The 22093-nt window shown below is 34.7% G+C and overlaps 1 protein-coding gene across 1 annotated transcript in view; it reads left to right on the forward strand.

Moving 5' to 3' along the window:
- LOC145328241 (carbohydrate sulfotransferase 11-like) overlaps positions 1 to 22093 on the forward strand; it is a 100918-nt gene that overhangs the window by 22578 nt on the left and 56247 nt on the right. The window contains exons 3-6 of the mRNA XM_080171855.1: positions 13260 to 13295; positions 14759 to 14868; positions 19299 to 19342; positions 19594 to 19629. Coding sequence (XP_080027981.1) covers positions 13260 to 13295; positions 14759 to 14868; positions 19299 to 19342; positions 19594 to 19629 — 226 coding nt within the window. The remainder of the gene's footprint in view (positions 1 to 13259; positions 13296 to 14758; positions 14869 to 19298; positions 19343 to 19593; positions 19630 to 22093) is intronic.

The following is a 22093-nucleotide window of genomic DNA, read 5'->3' on the forward strand; positions in this document are numbered from 1 at the left end:
TATATATAACATAGCCCCTACATAGCCTCTCCATCGCCCCTAAATAGCCCCTTACCCTAATTTATATAACATAGCCCCTACATAGCCTCTCCATCGCCCCTTAATAGCCTCTTACCTTAATTTATATAACATAGGCCCTACAAAGCATCTCCATCGCCCCTTAATAGCCCCTTACCTTAATTATATAACATAGCCCCTACATAGCCTCTCCATCGCCCCTTAATAGCCTCTTACCTTAATTTATATAACATAGCCCCTTCATAGCCTCTTCATCGCCCCTTACCTTAATTTATATAACATAGGCCCTTTATGGCTCCTGTACAGCCTCTGTAATTGTATTGCCCCTTCATTATAGAAGGTAGGGCATTAAGGTAAGGAAGGAATGTGACCCTCTACAGTTTTAAATTTAAGTTTTAAAAGGATGACAAGGATGACAACATTTATAAAAGCAAAGCTCTGAAACGGTAGAAAAAAGTTTAATGAACATTAATAATGTAGAGTGTCAGAACTGAATAGTCAGAACATAAATTTAAAATTCGAAACAAAATTGTAAGTAAATTTATTGAGAAATTGCTTACATGCAGGAAAATGCTTAAGGACGTACTCACATTTTTTGGACTTGATTATAGATATGATTCGCTTATAACATTCTATTTTGTTGTCCTAGGAATCAGTATCCCAGAAATCAGATTAATCGGATAATTTTGATACATAAAAATTTGTTCTAAGTTAATAATTAGTATGCTTAAAATGGACGTACGGATATTCTGATATTGATTATAGACTTTCTAAATCGTACCTACAGGAATCACATGCCTAAATTAACGAAAATAGCTAACCGTTACAGACGTACGGACTGATCCTTAATATAGAAAAGCTTTGCTTTTAAAAAGTTAAAAAGATTTTTTGAGGGGATTGGGTAATATTTTTCTTGGGGTGAATTTTCTGGGAGGGTGGAGATACCCTCCCTCGAAATAATTATAAACCCTCTATGAACTTGAAAGAAGCTTCACTGTAAAGGAGAACCATATAGGTTCAGCGGTTAGCTTTTCTACAGACAAAAAAAAGATTACTACTTTATATAATAGGTTATGAAAAAGGAAAAAAAAGCAAGATAACAAGGATAACAACATTCACAAAAGCAAAGCTCTAAAATCAGGAGGTCAAACATAAATTTTGTTAAAATTAGCGTAAATCTATAATACAAAGTAGAATGATGTCTGTCCATCAATCTGTCTGTCTGTCCGTCTGTCTGTCCGTCTGTCAGTCCTTAAGATCTCGGTAACCACTGGACCGATTATATTCTACTATTCAGGGAATATACCTACTGGTCCTGTGGTGGTTTTAGGCTATTTTCTTGGGGGGTGGGATACCCCCAACCCCCCCAAAAACAAAAAAATCCCCCCCCATTTTTTTTTTGCTGAAGATTTTCTTGGTCCTATTACGAATTTCGCCAAAAAAAATTTTTATCACCTCTTGGGGCAAAGCCCCTAGAGGCTAGGGGCGAATCTGCTAGTATAGAATATAGTAAAAGGGCATAATTTTATTTTTAGTATTTGATTATAATACTAAACCTTGTTGTCCTAAGAAACATTACTCCAAAACCCAGATGAATGGGACAATGATATTATACAAAAAAATGGACGTACATACTTTCTAGTAATGAATATAGTATTGTACCCAACTGTTATAGAAATCATTCTGCAAAGTTTGAAATCGATAGGATATTTATAACATGTCTAAATTAAAGAAAATGTCGTCAAACCGTTTGGACGTACGGACAAACCAATCCTTACTATAGAAAAGTTTCGCATTTAAAAAGGAAAATTATAATGAAAATATAATGAATTAATAAAATAAATATAAATAATATAATAACATAATGAAATAAAGAAAAAAAAATAAACTAAGAGAATGAAATTTTTTAGTTAAATAGAATATTGAATAAGGATCATATAATGGACAAACAGACAAAGTAAGTTATAGAGCAGACTTTAAGAGAATATGCTATTACTCAAAGATTATCACGAAACCTAAGTCTTTTGAAGCATAATTGAGAGACAGACAAAATAATTTATAGACTGGATATACATATGTCATGGGAATATTCACTAAAAATCTCAACAGTCTATCTTTAACAATAGCAGAGAAAACCACATGCTTAACTTAATGAGAAGAGCAATGACGAAAGGACTAACCCTAATTGTAGAAAAGTCTCTCTTTTAACAAAAAAAGTATTTTTTTTGGTCTGAAGCTTAAAAATTTCACAAACTGACTAAATTCTCCATTTAAGGGAAGCTTCACATAGGTCATGGGATGGTTTTTTGCTTTTTCATTTTCAGATTTAAGCCCCTAATTGGTTTAGGCTATTTTTCTGCCTCCTTACATTAAAAAGAGCGCAGCTGCAAGTGAATAAGAAAAGAGAAATATAAAAGAAGAATACATATTATCCTATTATATAAAGTAGTAAAACATAAACAAACGTTGGAGTGGACAAACCTAGGAATGGGACAATCGTCGGAGTGGACATTGCTTATGTAAAACGCAGGAGTGTCTTTTATTTTATTTATAAGATAAAAATCTTTCAAAACAAAAAAAAATCTTGAATATCTTTTCTCACAGACTGAAATTTTAAAATCAGTCTAACAGTTTTCCAAAGTAGGTAAGTTCTATCGAAAGGCAAAGGTTTGAAACAGATAGAACATTTCATTAAACTAAAACATATTTTTTTCTCACATTGTTTACAACTGTCAAATATGTTTTTTTATATGCCTAACCCCTGCAGGGGGCTTATTTGTATATTTATATCTTAACCTAACCTAACCTGTGTAGAAATAACTAAACAAATGTTGTTGAAACCTAATTTTTAAGATATTATAGACACTTCTGCGTTTTACTTATATAATGTCCACTCCGACATTTGTCCGAAACATCCTGCGTTTGTCCACATTAATAAGGCTTTCTGTTCTGAAACTTAAGATCTCAATAACTACTAAACAGATTGGGCTTTCTATTTCAGGTAAGCTTAATATTTGTCTTGTAATGGCTTTAGGCTATTTTATTTTAAGTCGAGGGATGGTTTTAGGCTATTCTATTTTAAGTCCTGGGAAGGTTTTAGGCTTTAATTCATTTCCCTTTGAATACAGAGCCAATAGATGCTGGGGGCGTAGCCGCTAGTCGATATACAAAGTTTTTTTTTGTCTGTAGCAAAGGATCTCGTTTGCTGCTAAACCGATATGATGTATGTCTGTCTGTCTATACCGTAGGATCTTGCTAACCGCTGAGTCCTGAGATGATTTTAAGATAGTTTATTTTTTTTCCTTATAATAAAATAACAGGATATTTGTCCATAAAAAGCGAAGCAATATCTTAATTTTTGTTGTTGGAACTGTTATTCAGTTGATTATACCAAGGATCTAAAGGAATAAGACAATGGCCGATAAATTTTTATCCATCCCTAATAACGATACACAAAATTGCAACACTACAACCAAAATATGACAAAAGTCCCCAAAGTTTTGAGCCAACGAATAAGAAAACTTCATTATAAAACTTTGGAGACTATTGTAAAAATTGCCTAATGTTTCCTTTCTCCCTGAGATTATACAGACTATCCTTAAACTAATATTTACATTAACGTAACAGGATGTTTATCAGTATCAACTGAACCGATATGCTTCTCCTTTACATTGAAGCTTATTTTACTCGCAGGAAAAGTTTTCATTTTGGGGAGGGGACCAACACTTTCAGCCCCCGGAAGGTATCACTTCCCTTAAATTCTTAATCTTCCCCCTCCCCCCCCTCTCCACCACATCTATTCATTAAAGTACTCCTAGGGTCATCTATGGGATTAGCCGTTAGTGACTTAAAAATAATTCAAGTGCAATGATATATTTACCAAATTAATACGATAATTTTGTATACATTTTTTATGAAAAAAAATTATTTTGCCAAAGGCAGCCAAAAAATAAGCAGCAAATATTTCAAAAATGCTCTGATAATCAGAGATCTACAGGGATAAGACGATTGTCGATAAAATGATATATATACATATATACAGTGTGTTTTTTATGAGAACTTTTTTGAAAGCAATTTTACCTTACTTATAGTTATCAGAATTTAATGATTAATGGCTTATTCTCTTCTTTTTTATAACCTTTAATAGAAAAGCAAAAAATATTTCAGTTTTTATTCAAAAAGTACAGTAAATTAAAAAATTTAAAACTTAGGTGTCAACATCTAAAAATGGTTTTAGTGCATTTTTCTTATAATCTACCTTTGCAAGAATGGCTGCAAAACGCTTCAAAGTTGAGATATAGAGCTAAAAATTTATATAGATACTATTTGTGACATGTACTAGAACATTTTGAAATTTGAAGGCCATATCTCAACCAGGGAGGGAATACTGGCCCCCCAATGTACTCCCTCCATTCTTGGAAAGGGTAGAAGATTTGAGCATAAGAAAAATGCGCTAAAACCATTTCTCGTATTCATTTGAATCCGGTGGATAGGAACCGGTTCTCATCCATACGAAAAAACTATGTCTAGCATCGTATTATATCCAGCTTTCTACGAATATAGATATGTACAATCATAAGATTAAACCCAGTTTTTTTAGCCGGTGCCTTCGGCACCTCGGGCCTAAAAAAACTAGTTTTAATCTCATAATTGTACTTTTTATATCCGCGGAAAGCCGTTTATAATACTATGCGAGAAATAACTATTTTAGATGTTGACACCCATGTTTTGAAATTTTGAATTTACTGTACTTTTTAAATAAAAACTGAAATATTTTTTTGCTTTTCTGTTAATGGTTATAAAAAACGAAGAGAATAAGCCATTACTCATTAAATTCTGATAACTATAAGTAGGGTAAAATTGCTTTCAAAAATGCTCTCATAAAAAAAAAACACTGTATATATATGTATGTTTATATATTAATTATTCCCATTGATGATTCACAAAATTACCCCTTCTTTAGTTTAGAATTAGTGGTTAAAACATTTAGACACTCAACTTAATGAACTAAACAATCACAAAACAATAAAAAGTCCCCAAGGTTGTTAATCTAACGAATAAGAAAACGGTATTATAAAACTTTGGAGACTAGACAGCACTCTTGGATAAGCCAACTTATAACACTTTGGGAACTATCCTAATCCTCCCTGGCGAAATGACAATGAGATTTTTTGGTAAATTTGTGGCAAACTTTATTCTTAATAAATTAGCACTTGCCAAAATTATACTGGAGAGATATTTCATTGAAGGATAAATCTTTTTTTTTGCCCAAACTTTTCGTCAGCCAATAATAACAGATAAGTTAAACATTGTAAAAATAATATAGTAACTTAACTCGAGTTGTCAACGGCAGAAATTAGGTCCTGAGATGGTTTTAGGCCTGGAAAGGTTTATAACAATTTTATCTGTATTTCTTAAAATAAATTAACAGAATCTTTGTCTGTATGTATGAATGTCTGTCTGTACCGAAGGATCTTGCTAACCGCTGAACCAATATGGTTCTCCTTTACAGTGAAGATTCCTATAGGTCCTGAGATCGTTCTCTTTAATAGGGTAGCTTCTCATAGGTCCTGGGGAGGTTAATAACTATTTTATTTTAATCCTTATAATAAAGTAACAGGATCTTTGTCTGTATGTATGTAGAGGCTATGTTATATAAATTAAGGTAAGGGGCTTTTAAGTGGCGATGGAGGGCTATTAAGGGGCGATGGAGAGGCTATGTTATATAAATTAAGGTAAGGAGCTATTAAGGGGCGATGGAGAGGCTATGTAGCGGCTATGTTATATAAATTTGCTATTAAGGGGCGATGGAGAGGCTATATAGGGGCTATTTTATATAAATTAAGGTAAAGGACTATTAAGGGGCGATGGAGAGGCTATGTAGGGGCTATGTTATATAAATTAAGGTAAGGGGCTATTAAGGGGCGATGGAGAGGCTATTTAGGGGCTATGTTATATAAATTCGGGTAAGGGGCTATTAAGGGGCGATGGGGAGGCTATGTAGGAGCTATGTTATATAATTAAGGTAAGGGGATATTAAGGGGCGATGGAGAGGCTATGTAGAGGCTATGTTACATAATTAAGGTAAGAGGCTATTATGGGGCGATTGAGAGGCTATGTAGGGGCTATGTTACATAATTAAGGTAAGGGGCTATTAAGGGGCGATGGAGAGGCTATATAGGAGCTTTGTTATATAAATTTAGGTAAGGGGCTATTAAGGGGCGATGGAGAGGCTATGTAGGGGCAATGTTATATAATTAAATTAAGTGGCTATTAAGGGGCGATAGAGAGGCCATATAGGAGCTTTGTTATATAAATTAAGGTAAGGGGCTATTAAGGGGCGATGTAGGGGCCATCAAGTTGCAATGTAATATAAATTTGGAGAAGGAGCAATGAAGGGGCGATATAGGAGCGATGAAGGAGCGATGGAGGAGCGATGTAGGAGCGATGTAGGGGCCATCAAGTTGCAATGTAATATAAATTTGGAGAAGGAGCGATGAAGGGGCGATGTAGGAGCGATGAAGGAGCAATGTAGGAGCAATGTAGGGGCCATCACAGTACAATTTAATATAAATTTGGAGAAGGAGCGATGAAGGAGCGTTGTAGGAGCGATGGAGGGGCGATGTAGGAGCGATGGAGGGGCGATGTAGGGGCCATCAAAGTACAATGTAATATAAATTTGGAGAAGGAGCGATGAAGGGGCGATGTAGGAGCGATGAAGGAGCGATGTAGGAGCGATGTAGGAGCGATGTAGGGGCCATCACAGTACAATTTAATATAAATTTGGAGAAGGAGCGATGAAGGAGCAATGTAGGAGCGATGGAGGGGCGATGTAGGAGCGATGGAGGGGCGATGTAGGAGCCATCAAAGTACAATGTAATATAAATTTGGAGAAGGAGCGATGAAGGAGCGATGGAGGGGCGATGTAGGAGCGATGGAGGGGCGATGGAGGGGCGATGTAGGGGCCATCAAAGTACAATGTAATATAAATTTGGAGAAGGAGCGATGAAGGGGCGATGTAGGAGCGATGAAGGAGCGATGTAGGAGCGATGTAGGGGCCATCACAGTACAATTTAATATAAATTTGGAGAAGGAGCGATGTAGGAGCGATGGAGGGGCGATGTAGGAGCGATGAAGGAGCGATGTAGCAGCGATGTAGGGGCCATCAAGTTGCAATGTAATATAAATTTGGAGAAGGAGCGATGAAGGGGCGATGTAGGAGAGATGTTATATAAATTAAGGTAAGAGGCTATTAAGGGGCGATGGAGAGGCTATGTAGGGGCTATGTTATATAATTAAGGTAAGGGGCTATTAAGGGGCGATGGAGATGCTTTGTAGGGCCTATGTTATATAAATTAAGGTAAGAGGCTATTAAGGGGCGATGGAGAGGCTATGTAGGGGCTATGTTATATAAATTAGGGTAAGGGGCTATTTAGGGGCGATGGAGAGGCTATGTAGGGGCTATGTTATATATATTAAGGTAAGGATTATATAAATTAAGGTAAGAGGCTATTAAGGGGCGATGGAGAGGCTATGTAGGGGCTATGCTATATAAATTAAGGTAAGGAGCTATTAAGGGGCGATGGAGAGGCTATGTAGGGCTATGTTATGTAAATTAAGGTAAGGGGCTATTAAGGGGCGATGGAGAGGCTATGTAGAGGCTATGTTATATAAATTAAGGTAAGGGGCTATTAAGGGGCGATGGAGAGGCTATGTAGGGGCTATGTTATATAAATTAAGGTAAGGAGCTATTAAGGGGCGATGGAGAGGCTATGTAGGGGCTATGTTATATAAATTAGGGTAAGGGGCTATTTAGGGGCGATGGAGAGGCTATGTAGGGACTATGTTATATATATTAAGGTAAGGATTATATAAATTAAGGTAAGAGGCTATTAAGGGGCGATGGAGAGGCTATGTAGGGGCTATGCTATATAAATTAAGGTAAGGGGCTATTAAGGGGCGATGGAGAGGCTATGTAGGGCTATGTTATATAAATTAAGGTAAGGGGCTATTAAGGGGCGATGGAGAGGCTATGTAGAGGCTATGTTATATAAATTAAGGTAAGGGGCTATTAAGGGGCGATGGAGAGGCTATGTAGGGGCTATGTTATATAAATTAGGGTAAGGGGCTATTTAGGGGCGATGGAGAGGCTATGTAGGGGCTATGTTATATATATTAAGGTAAGGATTATATAAATTAAGGTAAGAGGCTATTAAGGGGCGATGGAGAGGCTATGTAGGGGCTATGCTATATAAATTAAGGTAAGGGGCTATTAAGGGGCGATGGAGAGGCTATGTAGGGCTATGTTATATAAATTAAGGTAAGGGGCTATTAAGGGGCGATGGAGAGGCTATGTAGAGGCTATGTTATATAAATTAAGGTAAGGGGCTATTAAGGGGCAATGGAGAGGCTATGTAGGGGCTATGTTATATCAATTAAGGTAAGGAGCTATTAAGGGGCGATGGAGAGGCTATGTAGGGGCTATGTTATATAAATTAGGGTAAGGGGCTATTTAGGGGCGATGGAGAGGCTATGTAGGGGCTATGTTATATATATTAAGGTAAGGATTATATAAATTAAGGTAAGAGGCTATTAAGGGGCGATGGAGAGGCTATGTAGGGGCTATGCTATATAAATTAAGGTAAGGGGCTATTAAGGGGCGATGGAGAGGCTATGTAGGGCTATGTTATATAAATTAAGGTAAGGGGCTATTAAGGGGCGATGGAGAGGCTATGTAGAGGCTATGTTATATAAATTAAGGTAAGGGGCTATTAAGGGGCGATGGAGAGGCTATGTAGGGGCTATGTTATATAAATTAAGGTAAGGAGCTATTAAGGGGCGATGGAGAGGCTATGTAGGGGCTATGTTATATAAATTAAGGTAAGGGGCGATGGAGAGGCTATGTAGGGGCTATGTTATATAAATTAAGGTAATGGGCTTTTAAGGGGCGATTGAGAGGCTATGTAAGAGCTATGTTATATAAATTAAGGTAAGGGACTATTAAGGGGCGATGGAGAGGCTATGTAGGAGCTTTGTTATATAAATAAAGGTAAGGGGCTATTAGGGGCGATTGAGAGGCTATGTAGGGGCTTTGTTATATAAATTAAGATAAGGGGCTATTAAGGGGCGATGGAGAGGCTATGTAGGGGCTATGTTATATAAATTAAGGTAAGGAGCTATTAAGGGGCGATGGAGAGGCTATGTAGGGGCTTTTTTATATAAATTAAGGTAAGGGGCTATTAAGGGGCGATGGAGGAGCGATGGAGGAGAGATGTAGGGGCCATCAAAGTACAATGTAATATAAATTTGTGGAAGGAGCGATGAAGGGGCGATGTAGGAGCGATGGAGGAGCGATGTAGCAGCGATGTAGGGGCCATCAAGTTGCAATGTTATATAAATTTGGAGAAGGAGCGATGAAGGGGCGATGGAGGAGCGATGTAGGAGCGATGTAGGAGCGATGTAGGGGCCATCAAAGTACAATGTAATATGAATATCAAGAAGGAGAGATGAAGGAGCGATGTAGGGGCGATGTAGGAGCGATGAAGGGGCGATGGAGGAGCGATGTAGGGGCCATCAAAGTACAATGTAATATAAATTTCAAGAAGGAGAGATGAAGGAGCGATGTAGGGGCGATGTAGGAGCGATGAAGGGGCCATGGAGGAGCGATGTAGGGGCCATCAAAGTACAATGTAATATAAATTTCAAGAAGGAGAGATGAAGGAGCGATGTAGGGGCGATGGAGGAGCGATGAAGGGGCGATGGAGGAGCGATGTAGGGGCCATCAAAGTACAATGTAATATAAATTTCAAGAAGGAGAGATGAAGGAGCGATGTAGGGGCGATGTATGAGCGATGTAGGGGCGATGGAGGAGCGATGTAGGGGCCATCAAAGTACAATGTAATATAAAATTCAAGAATTAGAGATGAAGGAGCGATGTAGGGGCGATGTAGGGGCGATGTAGGGGCGATGTAGGGGCCATCAAAGTACAATTTAATATAAATTTCAAGAAGGAGAGATGAAGGAGCGATGTAGGGGCGATGAAGGAGCGATGAAGGGGCACTGGAGGTAAAGGACTATGGAGGGGCGATGGAGAGGCTATGAAGGAGCCATCATGGGGCTATAGTATAGCCTCTTATCATAAGAGGCGATATTAACGCCCCTTCAAAGGAGCTATTAAGAGGCCATGAAGGAGCTATAGCATAGCCTCTTATCATAAGAGGCGATATGAACGCTCCTTAAAAGGGGCTATCACATCGCTCCATATGATAAGAGGCTATGCTATAGCTCCTTGAAGGAGCTATAGAAAATCATCGCCCCATATGGAGCGATGTCATGGAAAGGACTATACCCAAACATTGTTGTCAATAATAGATGGCATATGGACTTTCTGGCAACGATTAGAGAATTACTTTGATTTGTAAAGAGAAATTCGTTACGGACAGACTAACCGAAATATCAAAATATAAATTTCAATACATTGCAATGAGAAGTTGTGCTCAGAATCCAGTTTTGATACAATTTAAATACTGAACATGTCTAATAACATAATAATGGATTTATTATTACTTGGATATTACACCAAATCATCATATTTTTTTATTAAAGTTAAACTTATAACAGGCTAAAATAACTATACCGCCCATAGTGATGCACTGATACAAATAAAGTTCATATCAGAAAGCTAAACTGACGACAGTTTTTCTCCTGTCTCCACTTATATTCTACATCCATAGACAGGATGAATAATTATTCCCTGTCTGCCCTTTCTTTCTATATTATGATGACATGAAATATTCCTCTACATATTGTAAACTTTATGTACAGTACAATACATTGTACATTATGTATTTTTGGTTAATAGGTATGAAACATATTTTGACAATAAAATGATTGTTGAAAATTTTCACACAAAGTATCTAGTTGATCAATTATAAACTCTGCCCTCCCATATTTTTAATTGATTAAGACTAGATGTTGGTTTTACTTTTGTTTTGTCTATTACTTCAGGTCAGCTTAGGTCAGGTCATATTTTGATCTAGATAGCCTCGCATGGTCTGCCCCCTCCCCCCCCCCTCAACACAGGGGCTGGGCAGAGGGAAATATAACACCCTCTACAATTTTAATACAATTCAATAAAGTGCTCAATTATTGGTAAAACATTTGACTATCTTCAACCCTTAATAAATCCAATTACTTTAAAGGCGTCTAAAGCAAAATTAAGTTATTTGTTCTTAGTTTTTGAGCTTTAGTTATAAATGTTTTTAATCATAAAAGCAATACAGAATAATCTAATTCATTACTTTTTTATATTATTTTTTTATCTTTCCTTTATTTCATACAAAGGGTATTTGACAGATTTTGCCTCACACTGTATACTGTGGTATAAATATACAACACAATACCAGGGATCTAAAGAGATAAGACAATGGTCAATAACTTAATGTTCATCTTCAATATAATACATAAAATTGCACCTTCTGTATATTACAATTAGTGGTTGAAACGTTTGAACACTCAACTTTATAAACCAACCAAACAAAACTCAATAAAAGTCCCAAAAATTGTTAAGTCAATGAATAAGAAAGTTATTATAAAACTTTGGGGTCTAATAAACAACTCAATGTCCCCTCCCTCCCTGATTAAATATACTTCCTAAGGTTGCCCATACCAATTTCATTATATTTACAGATAAAAAACAGTGCACTAAAATTTTATCTTTGATGATTCACTTGTAAGACAACATGTATTGTTTATTTGCACTTTACAACATATAAATTACATGAACAAAAATACAAATATTTATTTAAAATTAATGGTTTTCTTCTGCTATATACAGACATTCTGAACAAATATTGAAATTGAGAATTGTACATCAAAGTCTCCTTGACCAAACAAAAGTGTGTCTTCGCATCCGCATATTTTCATTTCCTCAATTCACAATAGCAAATATAAATTGAAGGGAGTGTTTATTTATGAAAGATAAGCTGTATGAGGAGGCCAGTTTATGCCAGGAAGGAGGGGACATTGAGCTGTTTATTACACTAGTCCCCAAAGTTTGAAGAAAAAAAATTAGTCGTTGGCATAACGACTTTGGGGATTATTATTATATATTGAATTTTGATTTATTGGTTCATTAAGTTGAGAGTACTAACGTTTCAACGACTCGTTGTAACCTGCAGAATGGATATTTTTAATGTTTTATCATTGGGGATGTACATTAATATCGGCCATTTACTTATCCTTTTCTATCACTGAGTTAATGTTGTTGTTGTAATATATAGTTCTGCTCATTTTAAATTGTGGCAAAATTTGCGGAACTTGTGGGACATCCCAAAAGAATGACCACCCATATTTTGGCTTAGACTTGTCTACGCATTTTGTATGCTTTTGTACAATGCTGGCTGGTTGGAGAGAAACTAAAAACATGATTTTCTTTATTGATTCTTTGGATTCTTGGTCTAAAAATAAACTTTTTAATAAGTCAAGGATGACAATATTCATAAAAGCAAAGCTATAGAATCAGACGAGAAAGTGCAATGGTACTTTTGAACCTTCTTAACTCTTTTTCTAGTTTGTATGAATTTACTTTTTAGTTTGAATACTTTATATACAAACACACATAAACCCAGCCCTGTATTTAAGGAAATACATATGTCAGGGATTATACGGGATAAGACATTGGAAGATAAATCATTGAAAATATTAAATTACACTAAACAATATTTTCGCTTTTGTAGATTAAATAAATTGGTTGAATAGTTTATACACTGAAGTTGTAAAAAGCAAATATATACTTAATTAAGAACCCAGAATCATATTTTAAAAAATTGGGCCCTAGTATAAATTACTGTCCAATGTCACCTCTATTCCTGAAATATGTAAATAGCGACTGTCCCTATAAAATATGATTGATTATGGTATAGGAACACTAAAGATTATCTTTTAAAAGTTTGTAAATTGCAATGTAATATGATTATTATTAATACAACTCAGAATATGTCCAAATAATGAATTATTACCTTGATATGACTGAAACATTAATGTTTTATTAGCGGATTTAAAAACTTTTATGTAATAAAAAAAAATCTGTCAAAAATCTAATTTAATTTCATTTTTTTGTGAAATATTAATGGCAGCTTTTTTATTGCTTTGCTATTTGTAAACATTAATTTATTTTTGAACTTTAAGAATAAAAATCATGATAAAAACTTTTTGAAAAGCATTGACATTTTTGCTTTGGCTAGAAGATGGATGAGGGAGAGAGAAGCTGTTTATAGGTTAGTTTTTATAATTTATCTTCTTTTATCTTTCTTTCTATCTATGTTTCTATGCATCTTCAAAATCAAGTCCTAAAAATAACCCTAAAAATACTCTTAATGTTATGCTTATTCTGACACTCTACAATTCTCAATGTTTGTTTGTCTTACCGGGTAAGTTTAGAGCTTTGCTGTTACGGAATATCATCCTTTCCTTTAAATTTTTCATTTATTTTATTTTCTTTCCATGGACATAGACCATGATCTAAGATAGTTAAAATAACAGAATATTGGTCCCTAATCCCTACCGCGTTAGGTGGGTAGGCGAAGAAGATGAATGTAGAATATATACGTGGATATTATGACAGGGGAAATATTGGCATTGCTTTTTCTCCTATCATTCATCTGTCAAATCGTTAATCCAATAGGAGGGGAGGTACTGAAGTAAAGAGGGGGGGATGGAGGAGATCGTTATTTAAGCACTTTATTAGTGTACATGATAATCATGCTTAAGATCCATGTTAAAATAAATCCATTGGGGACTCGGGAGAAAGTAAGGAACCAAATTTAATATTATATATTTTAAATTCTTTATGGGATTATTGTTAAAGGTCAACTTGGGTTCTTCAGGAATACAGGGGAAAGGTCAATAATGGATAAATGTATCCCACATCCTTATTATAGAATATATGTAGATATTATGACATAATTTATTGGTCAGTTCGTTCATCAAGTAGGGAATGGGGTAAAAGGGGTGGATGGGGGGATCGTTATTCTTGCCAGCTAGTAGTTTCACATTCACTTTATTAGAGTACATGATAATCTGGTGTAAGGTACAAGTTATTATAAATCAATTTTCATTTTCAATTCTATGATATGTAAATATTGTTATGAAAATGGGGAATTTTTCCCTTGTTAATATGTCCACATATATCTTATTTTAATTTATATATGTATAATTTTTACTGCCATTGTTGATCCCATCCTCCTCGACTTTTTTTGTCCAGACTATATTCAGAGAACTTTGATTTACACGCCTGTCTGTCTGTCTGTCTGTCCATCCATATATCCATATGTTTTTAATACTGTATGTCAATTTTTATGTCTCTCCTTGTGGGTTTACTTTATTCAAGTCTGTTATTTGTCTTTCTCTGTGACTGATTAAAAATTTGTCCCCAGGACTTTTAGTCTGTTCTGTATGTTTATTTTGTATCTTTTTCTATCTATCTGTCTCTCTATCTAACAACATATATATTTTACCTCAATATCTATTCACCTTTCTCTCTATTTATCCATTTATAAATCTACTACCTAATCATTTTAACTTTCTGTTTGTCTATACATCTATCTATCTATATATGTCTCTATCAATCTATCTGGCTATATATATATTTATCTATCTGTCTATTTATCTATCTATATATATATTTATCTATCTGTTTATTTATCTATCTACCAATTAAATTAACTTTTTATGCATCTAGGACTCGTCAAGAGAGAGTATCACAAGTGTGTCGAGAATACAATGTCAGTATGTCCACCAATGATAGTGCCATCGTTGATCTCATCAACTATAATACCAAGAAGGATAAAGGTTTTTTTTATAGATGGAGTATAATAGATTGTCATTTCTCGCATCGCATTTGTCTTAGAGAGAAATTAATTAACCCTTAACGGTCGGGGGGGGGGGGGGGGGCGTTGAACGCCCCCCCATCCGGTTTTTTCTATCTCATTTTCTGTGTGTGAAAGATAAAGAGCCCAAACTGCTTGACTTTTTAAGTATGGGTATGACACATAACTGAGAGTTGGAATTTTTTGAATATCTCCATCCTGGCGGGCACAGGATGCCAGCAAACCTGGCAGGGTCATCCAGGTAAAGAGCAAAAATATTTTTTTGACTAAAACAAAGCATTTTATCATACCAAATTACTAAAAAATCCTCTAGTAGTACATCCTTATATGAAATACAGGTGTTCAAGTCACTTTCAGGTTCCAGGTATGATCCTGCAGGTCCTGATCCTCCAGGTCTCCAGAAATCTTTAAAAGGCTCCTGTGGCCGCAATTTTTGATCTAGAGACTTCTAATTTTAAACTTAAGCTTTTCTGACATGTCTACATAACGTATTAAAATTTCATGAAGATCCGCCGCCGTTTTCCCGCCGACCGCCGACTGCGGCGGCTGGCAACTGCCAAGTACAACTGCGGCCGCTGAAATTTATATTTTGATATTTCTAATGTAAAATTTACATAAAGATAAACATTTTCTGGAAAAAAAATTTTCTTCTAGCTTCAAAAATAAGAAAAATACAGCCGTTTGAAATTTTTAAGTAAAAAAAGACCTAAAAACAAAGGTTGTTAAATAAAAGGGTGAAGGAAGCGAAAATTGACTTAGACCTATAAAAGGTCGGAAATTCATTATCAAACAGGGGACTTGCACAAAAAAATTTAGCCCTCTAGCTCTAATAGGAACTGAGATAATAAGGGGGGGGCGTTGAACGCCCCCCCCCCCCCGACCGATTAAGGTGCGGCTAGGGGCCCGACTGTAAAGGGTTAAATCAAATAGCAAAAACCTGAGATCTGAAATTTGCATCATCCTTCTTACATGGCACATGACGGCGTACGACCGCGAGAAATGGCAATTTATTAGGCTCTTCGTTTTAATGATTAATCGGCGTGCGATATGGGGTGTAGAGAGATGTCAACACCACACCTCCCCTTAAATTAAAATTGCAAATGTCTGCCTTAATTTTTTTTCTTCTGCCCCTTATGGTTTTACATCCCCCTGGCTAATCACTGTGAACGCCACTTTTTATTATTATTATTAGTGCAGCTACTATTCTTTAGTCAGTTGATAGAAATAATAGATGTTTAAACATATGTGGATATAATAACATGGATATCCACATTGGGCAGTTTGTTCATCCAGCAGAAGGGGATGGAGTAAAGTGGGTGGATTGGGGGATTCGTTATTTTAGCCAGTTACAATTTATATGGTTATCTGGTGCAAGTTCCAAGTAATAATAAATTCATTGTAGTAGCAGTTTTCGATACTTTGAAAATTATCAGTGAGGCAGGGAGGAAAAAGACAAAGCAGTTTAATTATTCATAGTAATTTACATCCTTTTTAACCCCAAAAAGGTATAAACTAAAACATCTGTAGGGTATAGGAGGGAAAGATTTAATTATTATCCATTTTCCTATCTCTGAATATCTGACTGTAGATCATCTAACAACAGATTTATAAACCACAAATTGATTGTTCAAACAAAACACACAAAAAATTACCAGCGAAAATGTTTGTAGATTTTTTTATTTTTGAAGAGATTTGATCTGTGTAAGAAACAATAAATAGTATACCTTGATCTTAAAGATTAAACTACAGGCATACATTTTTTTTTAAATTAGTATTTAAATAATTTTTTTAACTAACACGGCCTAAGTATATTAATTATTGGCAATTTTGCAGGAACTTTTAACACATTATGGGTGGATTTCATTCATTTCTCTGTGTGTCCAATAGAGATAAACTAGATATACACTCTGTAAATCAGCCAATAAGAAGGAACAAACCGGTCATATCATTGGTTAGAAAGTGTACAGATTTTGAGAAGGGGCGGTTTTTTTCCATTTTATTAGCATAATGAGTCGGCTATAATTAGTCGCATTACCTACGATAAAGCTTTCCTTGGTGAAATTGTATTATAAAATGTTCTTGTTCGTGTAATATTAACATGACAAACCATGTATTATAAGTCAGCTAATAATAGTTTTATTTCATTGGATAGAGCTAGCTTTGGGGAAATTGTATCCTCGAAAAATTTCATCGCTGGTGTTTTAAGAAAAAATCGGCTTTAACAAAAATAAATAAAGGTGTTTGTCTGCTAGAATTTACCAATTTAATCTTCAAGAATTTTTAGGTTAGCCGGGCCATCTAGATATATTATGTCTATTTATTGTCTGTATAGGACAGTTAGAATAAAATATTTATATCAAGAAAAATGATTTTGTATCACAAAGAAACATTGGAAGAAATCTAAGAAAAACAAGGATGACAACATCCATAAAAGCGAAGTACTGAAACGGTAGGACAAACGGACATTAACACTTGTATAGTATCTGAACTGAATAATCAGAATTTAAAAGTATAAGAGTCGAAGCAAAATTGTAAGTAAATATGTTGAAAAACTGCTTGAAGCAGGATAATGTTTATGGACATACTTACATTTTTGGACTTAGTTATAGAGTTGCTTCGCTTATAATATTGTTCTTTGTTGTCCCAGGAATCAATATACCAAAAATCAGATCAAACGGATAATTAGAACACTTGAAAATTTGTTGTTAAAAAAAGTAGAAAAATCAACATGTTTAAAATGGACGTACGGACATTCTGGTAATGATTATAGAGTTGCTACGCTTTCTAAATCGTACCCAACTACTACAGGAATCATCATGCAAAGTTTGAAATCGATAGGACAATTCTAACATGCCTAAATTAACGAATAAAAGCTATCTATCTCGGACGGACGTACGGACGGACAGACGGACGTACGGACGGACCGACCCTAATTATAGAAAAGCTTCGCTTTTAAAAATTGTGCCTAGCATATGGATAAGAATAACACGTTTCTACATTGTGAGTATTATTCCTTAAATAAATTGTGCTCCCAGTGAATCAAATATATTCCTCTTTCCACCTAAGCTATTTTAAACAAGGATGACAACATCCATAAAAGCGAAGCACTGAAACGGTAGGACAAACGGACATTAACACTTGTATAGTATCTAAACTGAATAATCAGAATTTAAAAGTATAAGAGCCGAAGCAAAATTGTAAGTAAATTTGTTGAAAAACTGCTTGAAGCAGGATAACGTTTATGGACATACTTATATTTTTGGACTTGATTATAGAGTTGCTTCGCTTTTATTATTGTTCTTTGTTGTCCCAGGAATCAATATACCAAAAATCAGATCAAACGGATAATTAGAACACTTGAAAATTTGTTGTTAAAAAAGTAGAAAAATCAACATGTTTAAAATGGACGTACGGACATTCTGGTAATGATTATAGAGTTGCTACGCTTTCTAAATCGTACCCAACTACTACAGGAATCATCATGCAAAGTTTGAAATCGATAGGACAATTCTAACATGCCTAAATTAACGAATAAAAGCTATCTATCTCGGACGGACGTACGGACGGACGGACGGACGGACCGACCCTAATTATAGAAAAGCTTCGCTTTTAAAAATTGCCTGTAGATTTTTACAGACTAAATATTAATCCGATTAATATGGATTGACACGTGTGTCTTTGTTTGTTAGTAAGGAACGTTCTAGCGTCATATTTTAAGAGTAAAATGAGGGGTTTCAAAAGTTTAAGGGGTGGTAATTTATTGTATTTTTATAAATTTAATGGGGTAAAATGAGGTTTTCAAAGTTTGAAGTGGGGTAACACCCCCATACCCCCCTCCCCGGATGTCTATATCTCTAGTGATTATTAATCTGATGATCTAATTCAAATGGATTATTATAACATTTGGCGGGGCGAATTTGTATTATATTATCATATTATAGCATGGCTTTGAAACTGATTAATATCCGCTGGATGAGAAATGGTTCACAGCCATACTGAAAAATCATGTATAGCATTATATTACAGACAATTTTCCAAGAATATTGAGATAAAAATCGTTAAATTAAAATAGTTTTGTTTGCACGGGCCTTCTGCCAGTTTTTTCATTTCAATATCTGCGGAAAGCTACATTCAACACATTAAAATTCTTGGATATTAAGGGATAAGACAATGAACAATTAATTGATTTACAAATGTACACCTTCAAGATAATTTAAGTTATACATTGATTATAATATTGGTCAAAAAGATTTGACACTGCTAGTTTCAAAAGTCCAAGTATCTACAGTTTAAAACCAATATATTTACATAAACTTTGGGGACCAGTATAGTTTAAAAGCTTATATCCCTTCGTTCCAAGGTAAAATGTTAATCTTTGTTGTTTAATTTCAGATCACTACGTGGAGAGGATGTCGTTGAATGAATTCTATCTATCAAGGAACATTATTAATCAATTTAAATTAAGAGGGGGATATTTACCACCCTTGCCCCACAAATGTTTGGGATCTAAAAAAAGAACAATTAAATATACTTTTAACTTTTTGACTCTTGTTTTTTAATGGTGCCCAATTGTTTCAATTTTATCCCATTTGTCTTTAGTTCTTTACTTAGAATAGTCGAATATTGCGACAGTTTTTATACCAAAATTGAGATAACTTTGGTGATTGATTGAAATATTATGCTTTGTAGACCTCACAATACTCTGGCATGTTTAGTTAACAAGGTAAGATATTTATACGTTTTTGTAGCACAGATACTCTATATATAAAGCATATATCTGTAAACCCATCCGTCCTTAAACAACAATAAGGGGGCATGAGCTATTAGTAACTCTGCCCACAGGATGGGACCGTGTCTCAAATTGTATTGGGTCATAAAAATCAGCTAATGGCGTCGGAAATATTAACACAGCCGAGTCCCTACAAAAGAACAAAAAGCAATTAACAAGAAGACAAAAAGTGTTTTTGTCACTAGGGACAGGTAGTTGTCTGGATTATACATCTATACTTATACATTTATTGAATTTCTTATTCGTTTGCTTAACAACCTTGAGTACTTTTATCGAATTTTGATTGTTTGGATCACTAAGTTGAGTGTCTAACTTTTTAAACCTCTCATTGTAATCTACATAAGGGGTAATTTTGTATATTATCATTGGGGATGTACATCAATTTTTTGGCTTATGTCTTATCCCTTTAGTTCCCTGCCTTCTTCACATAAAACTCCATAATAAGACACCCAGTAGAATAATAAATCTTTTCATTCACTTGAAGCTGTCTTGTTAACATGGTAACCTCGTAACCTAAACACCAAAATTGTGTGGTGCCTCAAAATAACTGCCATTAACAAGGATGACAACATTTATTTAATGGCGGAGCTCTGAAATGGTAGGACAAATGAAAACTAACAGAGTGTCAGAAATGAATAAACATAATATAAATGTATAAGGTGCATTATTTGCCAAATGTACCACTTTTCTGCACTACCTCTCCAATTTTGTTAATACTCTATATTTTGGTCCGTTGGGTCATTCAAGGATGCTGGATGGCCAAAAAAAAGTTTCAGAGTCCCTGGATGTCTAGATATCTAGCTATCTATGAAGGTAGGTAACAAAAATGTAAAAAACACCCATTTTTTCACAATTGTAAAAATAAATTTTTTCATCAATCTTACATCCAATCTATACATTTTATACACCAAAATGATCGTTTATTCATGTAAAAAGCGCACATAATGCTATTTTGGCCAAAACTCTAATTTTACAGGGTGTCCAACAAAAAGTGTATTTTGGATATCTAGCGTAATACCCAAAATACCTGTCTGAAAAAAATCATTTTTTTTGGCTTAAATCCTGTGTTTTATCTGTGTGCATATGTGGTATATAACGGTTCGGACCACCCGGGACTATAAGGTTGTCAAATTTCACTTTGGGACACCCTGTAAATGTGATTTTTGCGTCTGTAGAGCTAAAACTTGGTCCAAATTGGCTATTTTTTTCAAATTACTCTAATATGTGTCTTAGTATGTTTGGCAATAGTGTTTTCTGACCAGATCAATATTTTCATATTTTTTGGACACCCTGTATTTTCAAAAAAAGAGAAAAAAAATTTTAGTTTTTTTTTCAATTTTTTTTCTATTTTTAAGTTACTTAAAACTGTCTTATAGATACAGATTTTGACTAATAACAATAATATTTGCCTATTTTACAATTTTCTACACTTTTGGGACACCCTGTGCATGTTTTTGAAAAATGATGGTTTTTGCCCATTTTTGGGGGGAAGGAGTCGTTTTAGGGCCATAAACTATTTCTTCATTTTTGTAGAACTTTTCAAGACACATCATTTGTTATTTATGCAAAAACCGCAAAAACCGAACCGTTTTGCCGTTATTCACCGCCAAAGGCGGAATTTTTTTACGTTTTTGCCGTTCCGGAGGTTGTAATGGGCATTTGTGGTAAGAAAACGTTGATTTATCAAGATCCCTCTAAAATACTTTTATTTAGGTAATTTAATTTACTTAATTTCATGTGAAGTAAATTTTTTTGTATATCAAACCGATTTTTGTCAAAAGGAATTTCAAATGCACATGATTTATGTTTCTTTTATCACTTATGTTATAGCAATTATTTATGTTACATTCACTTCATTTTCTTGTTTTAACAATTGAAATCCATCTCTACGAAAAACAGTTAGCTGCACAAAAAATTTTACTTAATATAAAATTTAGTAAATTAAATTACCTAAATAAAAGTATTTAAGAGGGATCTTGATAAATTAACGTTTTCTTACCACAAATGCCCATTACAACCTCCAGAATGGCAAAAACGTAAAAAAATTCCGCCTTTGGCGGTGAATAACGGCAAAACGGTTCGGTTTTTGCATAAATAACAAATGATGTGTCTTGAAAAGTTCTACAAAAATGAAGAAATAGTTTATGGCCCTAAAACGACTCCTTCCCCCCAAAAATGGGCAAAAACCATCATTTTTCAAAAACATGCACAGGGTGTCCCAAAAGTGTAGAAAATTGTAAAATAGGCAAATATTATTGTTATTAGTCAAAATCTGTATCTATATGACAGTTTTAAGTAACTTAAAAATAGAAAAAAAATTGAAAAAAAAACTAAAATTTTTTTTCTTTTTTTTTGAAAATACAGGGTGTCCAAAAAATATGAAAATATTGATCTGGTC

Source organism: Acartia tonsa, chromosome 9 (genome assembly GCF_053477335.1).
Source record: "Acartia tonsa isolate MP-2025a chromosome 9, ASM5347733v1, whole genome shotgun sequence".
NCBI lineage: Eukaryota > Metazoa > Arthropoda > Copepoda > Calanoida > Acartiidae > Acartia > Acartia tonsa.